Here is a 19,667-nt window from a genome sequence, read left to right as displayed (position 1 = left end):
ATAACAAAATACTTGAGGCTGACTTGTGTATAAAGAAGTTCATTTGGCTCATAGTTTTGAAGGATGAAAGGCCAAGAACGGGGGACCCCATGGGTTCAGTCTCTAGTGAGGATATGGCAGAAATACGTACAAGAGTGATTATCTGGTGACAGAAAGGCAGAGAATAGGCAAGTTCAGTTTTGCTCATGTTTTAACAACTCATTCTTATGGGACCCAGTCAGGGTCCCATGTGAACTACAGGAATCTCTTCCAAGAACAATGTTCCCACAATGATCTAATTATTCAGTTCTCATATCACTACTGAGTACCCAGGACCCAGCACAAACCTTTAGGAGACACATTCAAACCACAGTAGTCCCCATGGGTAAATATCAGTTCAGCTTGCCAACACTCTAAGCTGCTGCTGACATATCCCAAATGGCAAAGCCTTGTAGAGGGCAGTATAGACCAATCAGCAACATCTAGAGGATTCAGCTGGCTCCTCTCACTGGCTGCTGGTGAGTTAACAGTGAAGAGACCTTGTAGTCAGTCAAAGGATAATATGATCAGTGAATTTGTCAGAAGCAGAGAAGACAAAGGTCTTTTTGACCTTGCTCCTTGTGTCCCTATGTGCAGCTCTGATTTGCCCAGGTCAGTCCTGATCATCAGGCTCTTCTCCTTCCTGACAAGATGATGCCCAAAAGGCATCAAAGAATAACAGGCTTGCAAAGATACCATAATCAGAAGGAAGGGAGTGTGTCATGCACCCATTCCTGACCACCTGCTCCAGCCCTGTCCTCCCCCACATTCTTTCTAAGCTATGATGAACTGACAGTGCCTCTTTTTTTAAAGTCTCACCTCTTGCATAATCCTTGTCCTCTGCTCTCTGCACCCTGGAGCTGCTTGCTAAGTGTCAGTTGCTTCTTTCCACTCACAACTGCATTCACCCCAGAAACCTTGGTCCCCATCAACAATGGTCAATTCTGTATCTCTGGAGGCTGGGTTCCCACTTAGAGGCTTGGTAAGGATGACCTTCCATACCATATCTCCCCATTAAGAATTCAAATATATTTTGTTTAGAGAATAATTTTATTCTTCAAATAGTTACTCAAAGAAAGACATGAGTGAGGTCTGAAAAGGAGTGGGTAGGGTGATGTAAGCACCGTTTTTGACCCTCAGACTCCACGATGTTCTGAGGGCACTGAAGGTCCCCAACTCCTCCCAGGACCCAAGCTTTTCTCAGTCTTGTTTCTGTTTACCCCTGTGCACAGGTATCCGGATGCTGGACCAGCCCTTTATGACAGACATCATCGAGGCCTCCTCCATCAGTCATATGCCTCAAATGATAGACATCTACAGTGCAAGCTGGGGCCCTACAGACAATGGGAAGACAGTTGATGGGCCCCGAGAGCTCACACTCCAGGCCATGGCTGACGGCGTGAACAAGGTAAAGACATCCTTGTCACTACAAGGCCCCAGTCTACCCATGAGGTAGGACATTGAGGGTAAAGTGGTGGTGACAATACAGTGGACAAAGTGGCAGGGTGGGGTCAAATATTAATTTAGATCCTGTGGAAGGTAGGCACAAGTTGAGTTTAGTGGTGCAAGATGTGCTTGGGAGGGAATTCCAAGCAATCGTAATGTGAATGAGAAGCAATGAAGTCATAGAAGGTTAGTTGGGAATGAGACCTGACCTTTGTGATGAGGACAGAGAAAGAAAGTTTGCAGAAGGCTCTGAGACTGTAGTCCCACTCTGAAGAAGTTTCTGCTGAGTTGGCAGGTTGTCTTCATGTGAAGTTACCCATGCAGGGCAGAAATGGGTCAGCACTGGCATCCTCATGACATGCTCAGTGGAAAGCCAGAAGCAGTCTACAAGCAGTGGGGTCTCTGCCCACCTGGAATGGTGGATCCAGGGGCAGCAGCTTCCAAGCAAAGCCCCAGTGCTTCTATGGGAGGGGGTCTGAGCAATGAATTTTGTGGCCATTGATTTATGATAGTAGCTCAGCAATGGACAGTACCAAAGAGAAGGCACCAAGCTGGAGCCTCCAAAAGGAGAGGAACCAGGAGACACAGCTTCATATTTAACAAAGGGATGCTCCCTCATACACGGCAGGGGTCACCTAGACAGACACGAGCCAGGTTCAGAGAGCAGAGCATTCCTGGGCCAAGACCCCATTCCAATCCCTAGGACCCAAGAACCTGTCAACAAGTGATTTCACCCAGCCTAGCCTTCTTTGTTGGCTAAAAAAAAAAAAAAAAAAAAAAAAAGTCATATGTTGATTCCTTCAAGGGGTTGGGATTATTATGAGATGTAAATTTGGTAAAAATATGGTCATGGCACTAGGAAAGGCCCACAGTTCCATGAACTGCTGACCCTTAATCAGCTGCCCTAAGACCTCATGGCATGAACCCAGCCTCTGGAGATGTGGGTTCCATCAATCAGGAATTCAGAGAGGGTATATTGGGGGTGCCCTGACTTTTCTCCAGATTGCTGGGGCCTGAAGTGCCATAGTCCTTGTGATTTGAGCATCAGTTCCCAAACTGTCTTTACCGGCTGTTTTGAATTGCTGAACTCAAAGCGTGGCCACTGGAGAGCCTTGGAGAGGGAGGTGGTGGGAAGTGCCATGGCTCAGCCCAGCCTGCCTGCTGTAGCCAATACTTCATCTGAACAGGATTCTAAAAGGGGCTGGGGGGCATTGCTGTCAATGACTTGGGAATCCATGTCTCATAGACCTGAGATACTAAGACCCCAAAATAGCACTTTAAACGAGCATACCAAACAGAAAGGGTGTGGCAGCCGTTTACATTCTGGGAGCAATAGGGTCATGTGGATGTCTGGTGACCAAGCTGGGTGTCTGCTTACTCTCGGTGCTACAGGAGCAGGCATCCAGGAGCTCAGCTGAAGGACATCCTTTGAGGAGGCAGGAGTGACTGGGGCAATGGGGTGATTCAGGAGGTCCTCACATGGCTGAGGGAGAGTTGGGCCTCCTGCTATAAGATGTACAGAAACCTACACTAGCACTCTTCAGACCAGATGCTAGGCCACCTCACGCCTGTTTTCCCTGCCTTCAGAACTCATTCTCTTCACTCCTTTCTTCTTTCTTGGGGCATGTGTTCAGGTCGCGGAGACGTCCCCTTCCCATCCTTGTTTATCACAACCTGCAGCTTCTGTCCTGCTTGTCCACACTGCCTCCAGGGAAAACTTGGCCCCGAATTAGGAGACACGACTTCCCCAAGCCCAGGCTTCAAAAATAATGTGGTTCTGTCTGAAAGGCTCAGAATTTGAAGGGACAAAGGACAGTGAGTTTCTAACACCATTTTCTCTTCTGCTTGGGACAACTCGCAATGGTGGATGATGCTGTTGAATTCTGCAAAAGATCTGAACAGAAATATAAGACCATATGTCCCTCTGTGTTACAGTGTTAATCACGGGCCCAATTCCTCCTCTTGAAGTCTTAGCCCTCGGTGTCTCAGAATATAGCCTAATTTGAAATTCGGGTCAATGCAGAAATAATTAGTTAAGATGAAGGCATATTGAGTGGGTCAGGCTCCTAAGCCAGTATGATAAGAATAAAAATCCTTAGTTATTAGTGAAAATAGTGTTTGCCCACAGACATGTTCAAAGGGAGAATGATGCACAAAAATGAAGACAGAGATCCCAGGACCCACATGCAAGCCAAGTAATACCAAGATGCAGGGGGTGGGGAGGTAGTTCAGTGGCTAAGAGCACTAACTGCCCTTCCAAAGGACCTGGGTTTGATTCCCAGCACCCACATGGCAGCTCACAACTGTCTTTAACTCCAGTTCCGGGAGACCCAACACCCATGCCAAAACACCAATGCACATAAAATAAAAATAAATTTTAAAAAAATACTCTAGACTTTGGGCTGGAGAGTAGGCTCAGCGGTTAAGAGCACTAGCTGTTCTTCCAGAGGTCCTGAGTTCAATTCCCAGCAACCGCATGGTGGCTCACAACCATCTGTAATGAGACCTGGTGCCCTCCCTCTTCTGGCATGCAGGCAGAACACTGTATACATAATAAATAAATCTTTAAAAAAAATACCAAGATGCTAGGAAATCACCAGAGACTTGTGGAGGGTTTGGAAGATCCTTCCTCCAAGTTCTGGAGAGGAAACAATTCAGCTGACACTTCAGTCTCGGACAACTAGATTCCAGGGGATTCCAGAGCAGTTTGGCCTTTAAAACACCCTGTTTGTGTTACTTTGTTACAGTAGTCCTATAAAATTAATGCACCTTTTCAATCTTAGAACAGGCAGTCAGAAAGGGGATTAAGCCAGACTCTGTAATTGTGGAAAGACCTGGTCACTATTCCAGGTCATCTTGATATCTCCAGGCTGTCTCTTTCATAGGCAAGATGGTTGATCACTGGTCCAATGACAGTATTTTTTTTTCTATTTCGCAAACTCAAAAGACCCATCTTCCTTCATTCTGTATCATAATTAAAGAGTAAGCATTCAAAAATCTACAGAAAACTACAACCAACCAAAATACAGAGTTGTGGAGCCTAGTCCTGATGGACACATCTACAAAACACTCCCACATCTACAGTTCGGAGATCACTGTAGAAGAGGGGGCAGAAAGACTGTAAGAGAAGGGTTGGGAAGTTTGTTGTGAGTCTATGTCTCCTAGTAACATCACACTCTACCCATAAAGTCTCACCAACATACTGCCTACACATGAGCTGAACAAGAATGACACCAATAGAATTGCCAACATGGATAGTGGATTGTTGTAATTTAATCTTAATGACAGAAATGTTCCTGTATAGCCAGTGCCATGATGGAGCTGCTCCTGATGATATCATGCTGATAGCTTGAAATCAGGGATGGAAGTTGGCAAACAGAGTGTTTACATCCCCCTTCAGAGAGCTTGTTGTTCGCCAACACACACTTGGTTTTCCTCCTGTCTTAGAAGTTGCATACGCCATAGTCTCCCTGTAAGCAGAGGCAGCATTGCCCTAGTGAGGCTGAGTTCCCTTTGGGAGGGAAAAACTGGAATAAAAGCACCTGAAACCCTGAATCACATGTTTCTGCAAAATGACAAGTTTTTCAGCCTGAGTCACTACTTATCCTGTGACCGTGGAGGACAGCTTTGCTAAGTACGCCATAACCACACTCCATAGGAGAGCAGTCTCCCTTACATTCAGTACAAGTTTCAAGAAACACTGAGTCCTGGAAGTGAACAGCTCCATGCCATCCACTAAACATCAGTTTCTACACTTGGGTGGGGCCTGGGTGGGAAACTCACAAAGTGTCCTGTTACGAGGCTGTGGCAATCTGCTATTGAAATTGAGCCAATCCGAATCAGTGTGGAGAACCCTGACATTAGAACGACATAAGGTGAAGGCCGACCAATGAGAACTCGTTTCAGAAGGTGGTGTTGATCCCCTGTTTCACATTCCCAAGGCTGGAACTCTTGACACATCAGCAGCTTGCTTTCTTGACACGTGATTCACCACATGGTTGGAAAAAAAATGGGCACCCAACCCAGGGCCAGACAGCAGGAGCCTAGGGGAGCATTCGGCAGGTATCCATTTCTCCAGCAGACATGGTATGTTTTGGCACCTGAAGCTGGAAGAATCAGGCCAGTATGTGACAAGTGCCCTCTATCCACATTTGCAATGCAGATGCACTGGAAACAAGGCATCCCTGGGTGGCTCCAGTCAGTGATGTGCTTCCGAATGTCACATCTCAGATCTGGGTCACTCTCTCTGTTCCTGTATCCACAACTTCCCCGACTCCACCTGAAAGGCCTTTTCAAGTGCAATGCTTCTGCAAAACATGCCAAGATTGCTGAAGAGCAAGAGAAAAATCTTTATGACTTACCTTCAGACAACAGCATGCAAATATTTTGAAGAGGAAAGTGCACGATGTGTTGGGAAATATGTGTCTTCTCATTTGGCTCTTCCCCAGCCTGGGGGAACAAGGCTTTGTTTCAAGACAACACTTCTAAGACAGTTTGGAGAATTTTGTAAGTGACAGCATATTATACAGAAGCAAAAGGCTCCTTCTCATTAGTTCAGTTATCTGATTTACTCTAAAGAAAATCCCACCTAGGAAAGATGGTATCTATCCACACACAGAAGTCTGACTGTTAGGCACACAGAGGCAATTCTTACATTTGTCTTTTAATATTAACACCCTGCATATAGATTTTTGTTTGACCAATATAATAACCATAAAAATGATGAGTAGAATAAAGAAGTGGGTAAGAGACCCTTAATGGTGCACACACTGTTTGCCATAGATTTTACCATTCCCAAGTGCCTAGCACCTGCTTCACACATACACCTCATTTATCTGGATCTATAGAAATGTCAGTTTTCCTCTTGTAAGTCTTTTCAGTAAATTCTTGACTAGACATCAGAGAACAGGCAGGATGGAAGGAAAGGGACTGACGACCTGTGTTGGTGGTCAAGGGCTTTCCTGGCATGCATAGTGCTCTCTGGGTTGATGCCCCACATCAAAGGAAAAGAACAAATCATTTCCCTGTGCCTTGTTGCAGTCCTGCCTCTTTAACTTGGTAGTATGCATGTTGGGTTTATAGCTAAAGCATTTTTCACAGTATTCCTGGGAAGTGGGTAACAGAGGACCTGAATGATGAAGTGGCCAGTAATTAATCTCCACCTGTGCTGGCCAGTTTAATGTCACCTTGACACAAGCTAGAGTCATTTGGGAAAAGAGAACCTAAATCAAGAAAATGCACACACACCCAGACTGGCCTGTAGGCAAGCCTGTGCTGCATTTTCTTTATTAGTGACTGATATGGGAGGACCAAGCCCATTATAGGTGCTATACAAAAGCAGGCTGAGCAAGCTGTGGAGAGCAAGCCAGTAAGCAGCACTCCTCCATGGACTCCAGGTTCCCGCCTTGAGTTCCCGCTCTGACTTCTCTGGAGGCTGGACTACAAACTATAAGCTGAAACAAACTCTTTCCTCCATGGGTCCCTTTTGGTCATGGTGTTTTATCACAGCAATAGAAACCTAACTGGGACACAGCCTTAGCTTGAGATCTCCTGAAAGCAAACCCTGAGACAAGGCTTGAGTGTAAGATCTGAGCTGAACTTGAGTTCAACTCAAGTTCAGGATTTGAGCTGATGTTATTTGGGAGGCAAAGGGAGTACCAGGCATGAGAGGGGAGATGTGATGAGAACCACAGAGAGTCATCTCAGGTTGTGTACTCAAGCCAGCCACCCCATGAGCAATTGAAACCATAGGATACCAGAAATACATGTAGACACACAGTAAAGGTATTCTGTTGGAGTGTAAGGAGCTAAGACAGAAACCACTGAATGAGGTTTACTCCCAGGGTGGCAGTGCCCTACTGGTCAAAGCCAGAGGACAGGTACACGGAGAAGCCTTCAGCCTCTTGGGAAATAGCCTAAGACAAAGAGATGCCCACGTTGACATTTGGAAACTCCCAAGCACAAGATGTTCCGAGGTCCAAGGGATCTGGAATGACACCATCTGCCATCTGTTATAGTCACAGGAGCAAAATCTAATCAGAGACTTGGAGTCATTGCTCTCCAGTAGAGCACTGGAGAGCATATGTTCCCTATGTGGATGGACAGATGTGTTTCCTCCAAGGAAATGGATGAGGCAGCAGACAAGCCACCAGAGAACACAGTATCGTGTCTTCCAGCATCTTCTTTTCCTCTGAAAACCAGAAGAAGAATCCAGACAGCATGAGAGAACCTAGATGATGACAGAGGACTCACAAGGCACTTCTCCCACATGAAGGGAAAACACCCACCCAGGACAGCCTGGAACATTTTGACTGGCTCTAATGACTATATCTCAGCCCCTTATTAATCTCTTCTTAGGACTAATACTAGAGAAAGCAAATAAGTTATGAGTAGTTAAAGACCCGCTGCAGGAATTCTCTGTGGTGCTGATGAGACCGAATGCTGATAGATCATCCTTGGGGCAGGTGGAAGATTGGAGGGCATGGCACAAGTGTCAGGTTTCTACACTAGAATATATGAAGATGATGAGCCACTTGCCAAGAGAGTGGCTCAAACGCACCATCCAGGATCGGGGAGTAGCTGGCTGAGGAGAAAGTGATTAATCAGGTGTGGGTCAGGCAAAGCCCTGGTGCTGCTTGATGAAATTTAATTAGAGTGTGGGTCAGATACAGCAGCAGCAGTGCCAGGGCCTCAGCAGGGGATGGATGCCTCCTGCCACAGTGCACTCAGAGACACTGGTCCTGATTTATCCTCTGAAGGCCAATGAAGGCTCACATTTGGGCAAGGGCTGCTTGGCATGAGGCCAGCAACTCAGCCTCTGTAGTGGTTCACATACTATTACAATTCTTCCCTTTGTTTCTGGGACAAAAAGAAATGGAAGAAGGCATAGGCTGTAGGATCAAGGAGTTCACAGTCATTTTCAGCAACATAAGGAGTTCAAGGCCAGCCTGGGCCACATGAACCCCTATCAGAAAGGGTAGGTCTGCCTATCTTGTGCAAGACCCAATCAATCCTTAGCACCATAAAAACAAAATATTTTATATTGGCATTTATTATTTATAGATGTTAACACTATAGTCATTATAAAGAACAATAATATGGTTATGTAGATGAAGAATCTTCAGACATGCCTTCCTTCTCCTCAGAAATTCCTTCTTTTAGTAACTCCACCTAAGTAAACAGAGATTTTTTTAAAAAAAACATATAAAATTGCATTCTTTTTAAAAATTGGAGTTTTTAAAAACTAGAAATAATCCTCTGTGTATGACTAAAAAGGAGAGAATAAACTGCTAAATGCTTGTTCAGTGAGACTAATAAAACAGTATAGAATACTAATCACATGAGGAAATGTTAATTACATAATAGTAAAACTCATTTTTAAGCAGGCCAAGTAAAATGAATCTATTTTATCCCAGGTTCATTTCAGAAGCTATTCTAATACTTTGCTTCTCAATATAAAACTGTCAGGAATCCACAAAATCACACCAGGAATAATTTATTCACAGGTTATAAAGAATTTCTATTTTCCTCTCCATAGTTGATATATTTCAATTATTCTACATGGTGTGCAATTTTTACAATAAAAAGTTAAATAATTTTTTAAAGCATGTTAATGTACTAAGACGTCAAGGTGAAAACCAGATGTGGTAGTACACCCATGTAATCCCAGCATTTGAGAGGCTGGGGCAAGAAAATTTCTGTGAGTTCAAGGCCACAAGACCAGGGTAGGCTACAAAGTAAGGCCTTCACTTCCATTCAGTGTCAGCTGCTCTGCAGCCCAGTTCCTGCCCACAGCCTCATTCATGCATTTGTGATAAATTGGAAGGTAAACTAGAGACTGGCTGGCACAAGGAAGTTATTGCATGGTCTGGGAGCTCTTGGCTCTCAGCGGGGGCAGTGAATTTGGCTGGGCTCCTGACAGGCTAAGTCATATTCATTGGCCTGTGTAAGCAAGTTCTGAGACATAGCAGAGTACACGGTTCTTTAAGTCTTGAGCTTACAATCTTTGCCCACTTAATGTCGCTCACATTTTGATGGTCAGATCAAGATATGAAGCCAGTCAGGATCCAAGGATTAGGAAAGAGACCCCCTTCTCCTCTTGAGCAAAACTGCAAAGTCACATTACAAAGGGTGTTGATACATGGGATTATGCAAGTAGAGGTCACAATGACGCCCTACACCAAGGTGCTTCCTTGTATCAAGGTTGCTTCACTCACTGGCAGCCTGCTCAGGGACTTGTAAGGGAGAGTTATCCCAGTATTAAGCCCAATCTGAACCTGAGTCTATGACCCTCCATGCCAACATCAGAAACCATCTATTTCCCTCTTTGTCCTGGCTTCCAAGAGCAATTGCTTATTTTGATGGAGTCTTTCAGTTGTATAGATTTACCAAGAATCTGAAGACAATTCCCAGTTTGTGGTCAAACAATTATCTGTAGACTTACTGACTCACTCAGTCACAGGCTAATCAATTCCCAGTCCTAGTAGAAGAAATTCAGAATGCCACTTCTCCTTGTCAAGAGGCAGACAGAGCTTGGAGGTAAACCAGTCCCTTGTTTCCTAATGACCTCTCTACCTTAAACCACTGAATCAGGACCACAGACCCCTGGTGGCCACACAGGGCTTTTCTCTGTCTCCCCCTACATACACTCTTCTTTTTCTTTCTCTCTCCCTCTCTCTCCCTTCCTCCCTCTTCCTTCCTCCTCCATTCCTCCCTTTAGAGCAGTGGTTCTCAACCTTCCTAATGCTGCAACTCTTTAATACAGTTCCTCCTTATGGTGATCTCCAACCATAAGATTGTTTTCATTGCTACTTCATAACTGTAATTTTGCTACTGTACTGAATTGCAATGTAATTCTCTGATATGTAGGATATCTGATATGTGACAGCCCCCCCACCCAAAGAGGCTGAGACCACAGGTTGAGAACCACTCTTTCAGCAGGTCATCCAGCCACCCTGCACCAAATTATGGAGAAAGGGGAGCTTGTACCCCTGCCCCTCACTTCCCACACTGCATGGCTACCCTTCTCTCCACTTTCCCACCCAGCCCTAGACTCACTTCATTAAGGATAGCAGAGGAAAAAGTAAGAATCAAATGGCCTAATCCTGATGAAGGCAGGCAAGGGACTACTCACAGAGGGCAAGGAAAGATAAAAACACTAAGAGCAGGGACTGAACCGGAGCACTGCTGACTTGCGTCATTTATAACACAGCTTGTCTTCTGTAACTAACGACCAAGTTGGATAACTACCATGCCATCCTCTTGAGTTCAGATGTCATTGGCTATTTGTTACTTCTCCACATTAGGCTTTATTCCTACAGCAGGTCCTTGCACAGGTCAAATGGCATGTAGCGTTTGCACTAGGATCCTGTGATGATCCAAATGGGTTTTTTTAAAGCTATATGCAAATATGTAAGATTTTTATATCATACTGGTTAAAGATATACTTCATTTCTATATCTACATCTACATCTTATGTAGTTTAATATAATCATAGACATGTACACTTAAATTTCACTGAATACTTACATGTAAAAATAAGATTACAATGATTGCCCCGGGGAGTTTTGACTTTTCTATATACTTTGATACTTTTTATAATGAGCATTTACTACCTTTACAGCATTTTGAAAACCAATTCATTGGTAAATTTTAAGGCTTTTTAAAAATCAATTTATTGGTAAATTTTAAAGCAATGTTCTAGCCTCTGTTAGCCTGCTATTCTCAGCTAAAATTACAAATTCTGGTGAGTATATTATATCATTCTTGGGGAGGGGTCATTTCCATTATCTCCCATTGGATGAATGGAGTTTCCATCCCAGATAAAATGAAAATTCAGTTATTTGATTGCATAGCAGCATTAGCCCAAATCCTGACCCTCAATGTTGGACTTGAAACTACATCTTCCTTGCTCTACCAGGGCCGTGGGGGCAAAGGCAGCATCTATGTGTGGGCCTCCGGGGATGGCGGCAGCTACGATGACTGCAACTGTGATGGTTATGCTTCGAGCATGTGGACCATCTCCATCAACTCAGCCATCAACGATGGCAGGACTGCCTTATATGATGAGAGCTGTTCTTCCACATTAGCATCCACCTTCAGCAATGGAAGGAAGAGGAATCCCGAGGCTGGTGTGGTACGTGCGAGCTACTTCCTGTCCAGTTCCTTATAGCCAGAGGCCCCTCTGTGACAGACTGATCTCCCAACTGCACCCTATTACCTTTATAAATTAGCACACCTTCTGAGAAGAACGTCCAATTTCTCCATGTCTTAATGTGCTTAATCAAGGTGGAGACTGGCCCTTTGAAGATGGGAAGCAAGATCATGGGATGAACCTTTTCTAGTTCATTTTCCATGGATTTCTTGTGTATTGTCTTGCTTTGGCATACAAGCAATGATGTGCTCTGGTTTATCAATATTTCCCAGCATGTCACTTACGAGAAGAGGAATAACTCTAAGAACTGAGGCATCACACCACAAGCCCCAAGAAAGCACCCCAGCATTACAGCAGTTAGAAACACCACCAGACTAGGAATGAGGCTGCAAGTGGTAGAACCCTTGCCTTAGCATAGCTGGATCCCCAGTACAGCAAAATAATAATAATAATAATAATAATAATAATAGTCCAAGGGTGGACTTCTCTGGCTCCTTAAGCCCCCTAAAGGTGAGCCCAGCTGTGTATCTTCTCAGGGGAAAAAGTGTGATTTCATCATATTATACAAGGGATTTGTGACTTTAAAAACACATTAGGATTCACAGGGTTGCCTCTGTGTCTCTCTCTCTGTCTCTCTCTGTCTCTGTCTGTCTCTCTCTGTCTGTCTCTCTCTGTCTCTCTCTCTCTCTGTGTGTGTCTCTCTGTCTGTCTCTCTCTCTGTCTGTCTCTCTGTCTCTCTCTGTCTCTGTCTCTGTCTGTCTCTCTCTCTGTCTCTCTCTGTCTCTGTCTCTGTCTCTCTCTGTCTCTCTCTGTCTCTCTCTGTCTCTCTCTCTCTCTCTCTCTCTCTCTCTCTCTCTCTCTCTCTCTCTCTGAGGAAACCATCTTCCTTCCTGGGCAACTAGGTGCAACAGCAAACTTACCCTCCTCTGCAGAGCACAGTAACACTTCGAGGATCTCTTCCTCTCTGGTTACTTTGCTCACATTCCAGCCTTCCAAGCCAGACACTTGGCATAGGATTTAAAGTCACGGATAAGCTACTAGATCTTGACTGGGCCACCCGCTGCCATTGGGACTTCCCCAGACAAGACGAAAGGAACTTGAAACAAAATTGTTCCTACCATGTAGTGTTTGAACACCACATCGTCCTCTGGGTTCTCATCCTTGGCCATACAGTCAGCCTTGCAGATGAGCAAGGGGAGGGGGACTTTTGCCTACAAGAGACGTGGCCCTCCTGGGTGGCCTTCTGAGATTAGAGAAGAGGACATGCCAGCTCCTAAGCAGAATAGGATTTCTGATCCATCCAGAGCCTAGCAGAAAGAAGCAAGGGATGGCAGCCTCCACCCTGTTCTATTTATGGTACCTCGCTCGACCCTCTAGGAGTCCAGTCCCTTTCCCAGAGGCCCCAAGGGATGAGATCTTTGTCTTCAGCCCTTATCTATGACACTTGCTCTACTTGGCTTGGGAAGGGTCCCTCTTTTGAATATTGTAATTTTTCTCAGTACACCACCTTTAAATCTTCCTAATCCTCTGTTCCTCAAAATAATAAGCTCTCCTGAGAACCCTATAGAGGAAGAAGAATTTCTGTGGTTAATACATGATCTCAATGAGAACCCAGCTCTCACAAATATTGAAAATGAAATCATTCTCATTCAAAGGTCCTTTAACATTCAGTTATCCATGTATCCCCTAAATAAAGTAGGGGAGATAACCAGCACACCAGGGTTTCTTGGCATGTCTCAGAATCTTTTCAAAGTTTTAGATGGAGAGGAATATTTGTTTTTAATAACCTGTCCTTTTGAGGTAGAATAACCTGCCCTTTCTTTGGACATTTAGTCTTCCCACTTTGGGAATGTCACCTTTTCCTTCTGGAAGAGAAAAGAAACGTGATACAAGTCATGATTATCTCATGATGGACTCATGATGACAAGTCCAAAAGCCAAGCTCAGTGCAACTCAACCCACCATCGACTGTTGACTACTCAGAAAAGTTCAGATGAAATAAATAGACACTACCCTGATCCTCATTGTCTAGGGTTCAAACAGTGTGGCTTGTTCATTCATTACTCAATGTCTTCTCTTCCAGGCCACCACAGACTTGTATGGCAACTGTACTCTGAGACATTCTGGGACATCTGCAGCTGCTCCTGAAGCAGCTGGCGTGTTTGCACTGGCATTAGAGGCTAAGTATGTTTCACCTCTGAGCTGGAGGCCATCTCTGAAGGGTGGACTAGTGTGTGCCTCTCCATTCACATGCCAGGTGTCCACAGAGACAGGAATGGATGTGAGAGCCTAGAAAGTCAGGGCTAATGAATTCTGCTAGACATAAAAATAGCTCATGGTCCTTAAATGACACACAGTCATACACATACATTGTAAAAATATATACCTGAAAGAGAAGACTCCAACACCCACCATATGAATCAGCAACTTATTTACACACCAAAACACAGCACACAAATATGACTTCCTCTATGAAACCCTCCTTTATCTTCTGTCAGTGACACAGCTATTTTACTCCACTAATACTTTAGTCAGCTAAAGAAGAACTATTGAAATTGTTCTTGTATGAGAAGAATCCACTTCTCTACACCAAAACAAACCAGGTAAAGTTGTGCCAAATAGACCAAGAAATAGGTTCTACTGGGAAGCCCTCTAGGTGGCAGATAAGACATCATTTTCTATGAGAGCCCATATGTGGCTCCTCCTGGGTGTAGCTCAGATTTAAGCACCAGTGACAACACCTGCCAGGGTGCTGCTTACCTTCTCTGAGAAACCAGAGCCTGGACTTGCATTCAAGGAATACACTTTGGCCCCCAGAAATCATGCTACTACACACATGGGTTATATGGGGAGTTTAGAGACTGGTTCACCCAGCAACTTGTGAGAAGTTAGATCCAGACTTCCCAGGTAGAGAAGTTAAGTTCCCATCTTGTCAGAAGTTGCTAGGTAACCACAGTTTCTAACATAGTATCCAGGCAGACTTGCTTGTCTGTCTCTGCATATTCAGTACATTCTCCGACCTGTAAAAGAGCAGGCACAGTGCAGGCTTGAACTCTCAGGTCTCAAGAAACTGAAGCAGGGGAATATGGAATTTGAGGACAGCCTAGGCTACATAGAGAGACCCTGTCTCAAAAAAACAAAACAGACGAAAGAGGCAAGCATTCATTCTCCCCTCTCTGTACCGGCCTAGACATTGATTCTAGCAGTCTAGATGATGAGTCTTCCAACAAAAGTCGGGTGGAAATTTTAGGACACCATGAGAGGAAGTCTATTTAAACTTGACTATGAAGGACAGATACCTCTGCCCTCTTAAGCGCAGAAACCAAAACTCATTCATGTATGGCAGGCATTTTCAGAAGCTGAAACATTCATCACACGGTCTGCACAGACCCTGGGATCTAATCTGGCTTTGCTCACTCAGCTGCAAACCCAAATAAGAGTCTCTCTTCAGCCTTTCAACCTCAATGGACAAGGGTTAACTCAGTTCCTTGGGATTTGGGCAAGCAAAATGCCACTTGCCTGGGCCTGACACATACAAAATGGACAACCCAGTACGTTGGAGCGGGGCAGGCTGAGCCTACTGAAATCCTACATAGATTCTTGGTGCTGCACTGACCAATCACCATCCTTTCAGCACGCATGCTTATCAAATGAGCTTCCCAAGAAACCCCACCCAGAGCTGCTACTTATTTCTCATTGGCCAGAAATAGTCACAAGACCACCCCACACTTCAAAGGAGACTGATGAATGTAGTATTGCTGAGCATGTTGCTGTTCTGAATAAAACTGACTTTCTATTTTTTCTTTTTTTTCTTTTTTTTTTGGTTTTTTGAGACAGGGTTTCTCTGTATAGCTTTGCACCTTTCCTGGAACTCACTTTGGAGGCCAGGCTAGCCTTGAACTCACAGAGATCCGCCTGCCTCTGCCTCCCGAGTGCTGGGATTAAAGGCGTGTGCCACCACTGCCTGGCCTTAATTTTTTTTATTTTTTGAGGTTCTAATATAATCACACTGTTTCTCCCTTCCTTTTCCTCCCTCCAAACCTTCTCATATACCCCTCCCAATTCTCCTCCAAACACATGGCCTCTTTTTTCATTATTATTGCATGCATATATACATATGTATCCCTAAACATAAACTATTCAGTCTGTATAATGTTATTTGTATATACGATTTCAGAACTGACCATTTGGTATTGGATAACCAATTGGTGTGCTCTTCCCTGGCACGTCTCCTACTCCCAGCTTCCCTTGGTTGCCTATAGTTCTTTGTGTAGGGTTGAAGCCTTATGGGCTTTTTCTTGTCCAGTTTAGCATCCTTGTTCAGCTCATGTTTGGTCAGTCATGTTGGTGAGACTTTATGGGGGTAACTTCTGACCTTGTTAGGAGACAGAATCTTACAGCAAATGCCCTGGTCCGCTGTCCCTTAGAGCCTTTTCATCCCCTTTTCCACAATGTTCCCTGAGCCTTAGACAGGGGAGTGTTTTGTAGATGTATCCATCGGGACTGAGCTCCACAACTCTGCATTTTGATTGGTTGTGTTTTCCTGTAGTGGTCTCCATCTGTTGCAAAGAGGAATAAAGAAGAAATGAAAAGAAAAAGACAATTCCTGGTATTGTCCAGTGTCCATGTGGGCATTATCTTGTCCTGATTTCTATTATATTATCTGCAAAATATTCAAAACCAGGCCATCCCCAAGGTTCAAATGACTTGCTAAATATCATTATCAATGCTGTAACTGTTTTTTTTTTTTTCCTAGCTTGCTTTGGTTACTGATAGCAAGCTCTTTCTTGAGTGCCTATACTGCATGAGATACTTTACACACATGATCTGGGTTACACACATAATCTACATTTTCTCCTCAACAAACCTTCGAGACCTCTTCCCCATAGCAAACATATGAAGCTGGGACTCAGATGTTTAGGTAATTTATCCAAATTCATACAACGGGATTTACTCTGGTAGGTGCTGAGTCTAAAGTTGGAGTTTTTCTCAGCCTGACTACTGGGCCTGGCAGAGGCAGTGCCAGCATAGAATCAGTAGCAATCCCATGAAATTCAAACCTATGTGCCATGACATATTCTGTTTGCCATCCCTTGATGATTAAAAGATGTTGCCAAGATCAAAAATACCATCTCAAGCCCATGGTCTCTATTATCAGTGTGTACAGGAGACATCTGGGACATCGTCTTACTCCTAATTCTCATGTTAGCTTCGCAAATGTTGATTCAAAAGATCTGGGAATCTACATTTGACACTCATACCCAAATGGTTCTGCTTTGGGAGGTGGGAGGGCCACAATGAAGCTCTCTGTCTGGGACATCTCAGGGCCTACACTGATGGTTCCTGAAGCAGCCTGAGCTCCTGTATCATAACAGCTTGCACTGTTTCAATATTGAGTTACCTACCTGCCCCCTAAGCTATACACTCTGTGAAGGCAAGGAATTTCCTTTAACAAGGCTATAATTAGCCCAGTTCCTGGATGTGGTAGATACTCAATAGACATGTATGGAATATGTCCTGTGCTGTACCTTTTCACATACATGTGACCTAATAGCCCAACCACTTCACAGAACCGTGAAGAATGTGTCATGTTAGCTATCTATAGCCTCCAACACAACAGCCTTTAATATGTAGATATTCTGCAATTTTATTTTGCCATATTTAATAGCTATTGCCTGTGAGCCTTGAGCTGATATGGTAGGGTTAAAGCTTATGGCAAGTTAATGAAATATCTATTTTGTAGAACAGTGTGTTCTATCAATCCTGGAACTTCTCAGAGAGGCAATTAGGAGGAACTCAACTTTATTTCACACATGCACATAAACAGCTAGCCCAGATAATGCCACACTCAGAGTTAAATGAGTCTAGACTCTTCTCATTTGTGTCAGAAGAGACAAGATCTCTGTTCTGCCCCACCCCCACCAACCCACTCATGAGGAAAACTCCAGTGGAGCATGTGAGGCAACCCTCCCCAGAGTGTCTGGGGAGGCACAAGACCTCTGCATTGTGGACATGAAAGTCCCTCCACCTGCTGGCCAGCCTCTAGGTCCCTCGGATTCTCATTTGTCAACACTTCTGGGATTTAAAAACTCAGAATCCTATGGTGGCAAGTTAGCCACAACCAGCTTCTGGATGCGCTGGATATGCTCAGAAGCTTCCCAAATGCATTGACCTGCCTTTGAACCTTCTCCCTTGAAACTGCAATTCAGTGTTTGGGGAGCATGTGGCTTACTGGAGCACTTTGGCTCTGATTCCAAGTTCCAAACAAATGAACTTCAAATGTGTTGAAATTTTGCCAAATGAATTCTATCATTCCTTGTCCTTTCAATTGTTTGGCTCCTGAAAAGAATCCTCATCCTTTTGATTGATTGGCTTCTGAAGAGAACAGTAGTTCACAAGGGGGTCTCCCTGACTCCCCCCATGACTCTCACTAAAAAACTAATTCTGCATTACAACCCAACATACCAACCCCAAATGTTTCATTGAAATACTAATATCATTTTACATCTGTCCACCATCTTCCTTTTCTATTCTAATCTATTTTATCTATTCATGATTATTCATTTTTGAGACAGTCTCATTAGATAGCCTCATGCTCATCTCGGTCTTGTCTACTAGAATACTCTGGGATTGCTAACAATCTCACACCCAGAGAGTATGATTTAATTTGTCTGTGATGTGAACTGAGTGGAGGGATTGCAAACATCCCCAGAGAGATTTTTTAGCCTGCAGCCAAGGTAGATTGCCTGTACAGTGAGTTGTTTCCCTAACTCACAAATAAGTCATGACTTGCACTTTTAAAAACTAACATTGAGCAGTAATGGACACTGGTTTCCAAAGACCATAGTAAACATCATCATCAAGGGGCTGCCCTGTGCCTTGGAGATACAAATATGTTGAAGGTATTGTTCCTGCCTTAAACTGACAGCCTCATTTCAGAAATGGAGTACACCAGGCAGTGAGCACCCAGATTAAGAATTCACACACTGCAAGCACTAGAAAATGCACCCCCCATTTTCTTTCAGTCGTGACTCCCAAAAGTAATGCTAACCCAATTCCCAACAGCATAAATGAGTTGTTTCTGTTTTTATGCTTTAAACAAATGGAATCCTATAGTATTTCCCTATATTAGTTCACTTTCCCTTACTATAATAAAATCCCTGGTGCTAGGTACTTAAGGAAGAAAAGAGGTTTATTTAGCTCACAATTTGTAACTGGAAGCCCAAGCCCAAGTGCCCCTTTTGTTTAGTCTCTTGTGAAGGCCATTCTGGTCATGGCAGGAGCACGTGGTTGAGGAAAGAATCACATGACTAGACAGGAAGCCAGAGAATGGGGAAGGGCTGAGCTTGCTCTTTCATAACCACATACACCGTGTTTCTAGATAGTGCGTGAACAACTTCCATGAGTTAAGAGTTCACAGATGTTCCAAACTCTCCCGAGAGGACATGTCCTGAGTGTTACTCACCTTAGTTGTGGTGATTTTCCTTTCTCATTCTTATCTCTGCTCTGCACTCTGCCTCCTGCCACCAGCCTGGATCTGACCTGGAGAGACATGCAACACCTGACTGTGCTCACCTCCAAGCGGAACCAGCTTCACGATGAGGTCCATCAGTGGCGACGGAATGGGGTTGGCCTGGAATTTAATCACCTCTTTGGCTACGGCGTCCTTGATGCAGGTGCCATGGTGAAAATGGCTAAAGACTGGAAAACGGTCCCTGAGAGATTCCATTGTGTGGGAGGCTCCGTGCAGAACCCTGAGTAAGTAGGGGCAGTACTTCTCCTGCCACATGTGGAAGGTACCCCTGTCGGTGATAATCCCAGGGTCCCTCTCCATGACAGGAGCCACCCTGGGTTTCATCTGGGACAACCAGCGTCTGGGGAAAGCTATAGAGATGTACAACTGCAGAGGGACCATGACACAGAACACAGTTGTCCAACTTAGAACCTATGTTGTAACCATTCCCATAGTTTATAGCATTATTTTTAGGTACACAGGTTGATCGGCCAATATAGCAAGCATGTAGACCAGTAATAAATATGACTAATGTCCC

At 44.3% G+C, this 19,667-nt stretch overlaps 1 protein-coding gene across 2 annotated transcripts in view; it reads left to right on the top strand.

Moving 5' to 3' along the window:
* Pcsk2 (proprotein convertase subtilisin/kexin type 2) overlaps positions 1–19,667 on the top strand; it is a 260,763-nt gene that overhangs the window by 230,351 nt on the left and 10,745 nt on the right. For both annotated transcript variants that reach the window (XM_036184115.1, XM_036184116.1), the window contains exons 8-11: positions 1,251–1,426; positions 11,384–11,599; positions 13,700–13,800; positions 19,147–19,374. In XM_036184115.1, coding sequence (XP_036040008.1) covers positions 1,251–1,426; positions 11,384–11,599; positions 13,700–13,800; positions 19,147–19,374 — 721 coding nt within the window. The remainder of the gene's footprint in view (positions 1–1,250; positions 1,427–11,383; positions 11,600–13,699; positions 13,801–19,146; positions 19,375–19,667) is intronic.

Source organism: Onychomys torridus, chromosome 4, assembly GCF_903995425.1.
Source record: "Onychomys torridus chromosome 4, mOncTor1.1, whole genome shotgun sequence".
NCBI classification, from domain to species: Eukaryota; Metazoa; Chordata; class Mammalia; order Rodentia; family Cricetidae; genus Onychomys; species Onychomys torridus.
This window is presented reverse-complemented; position numbering and strand designations above follow the sequence as displayed.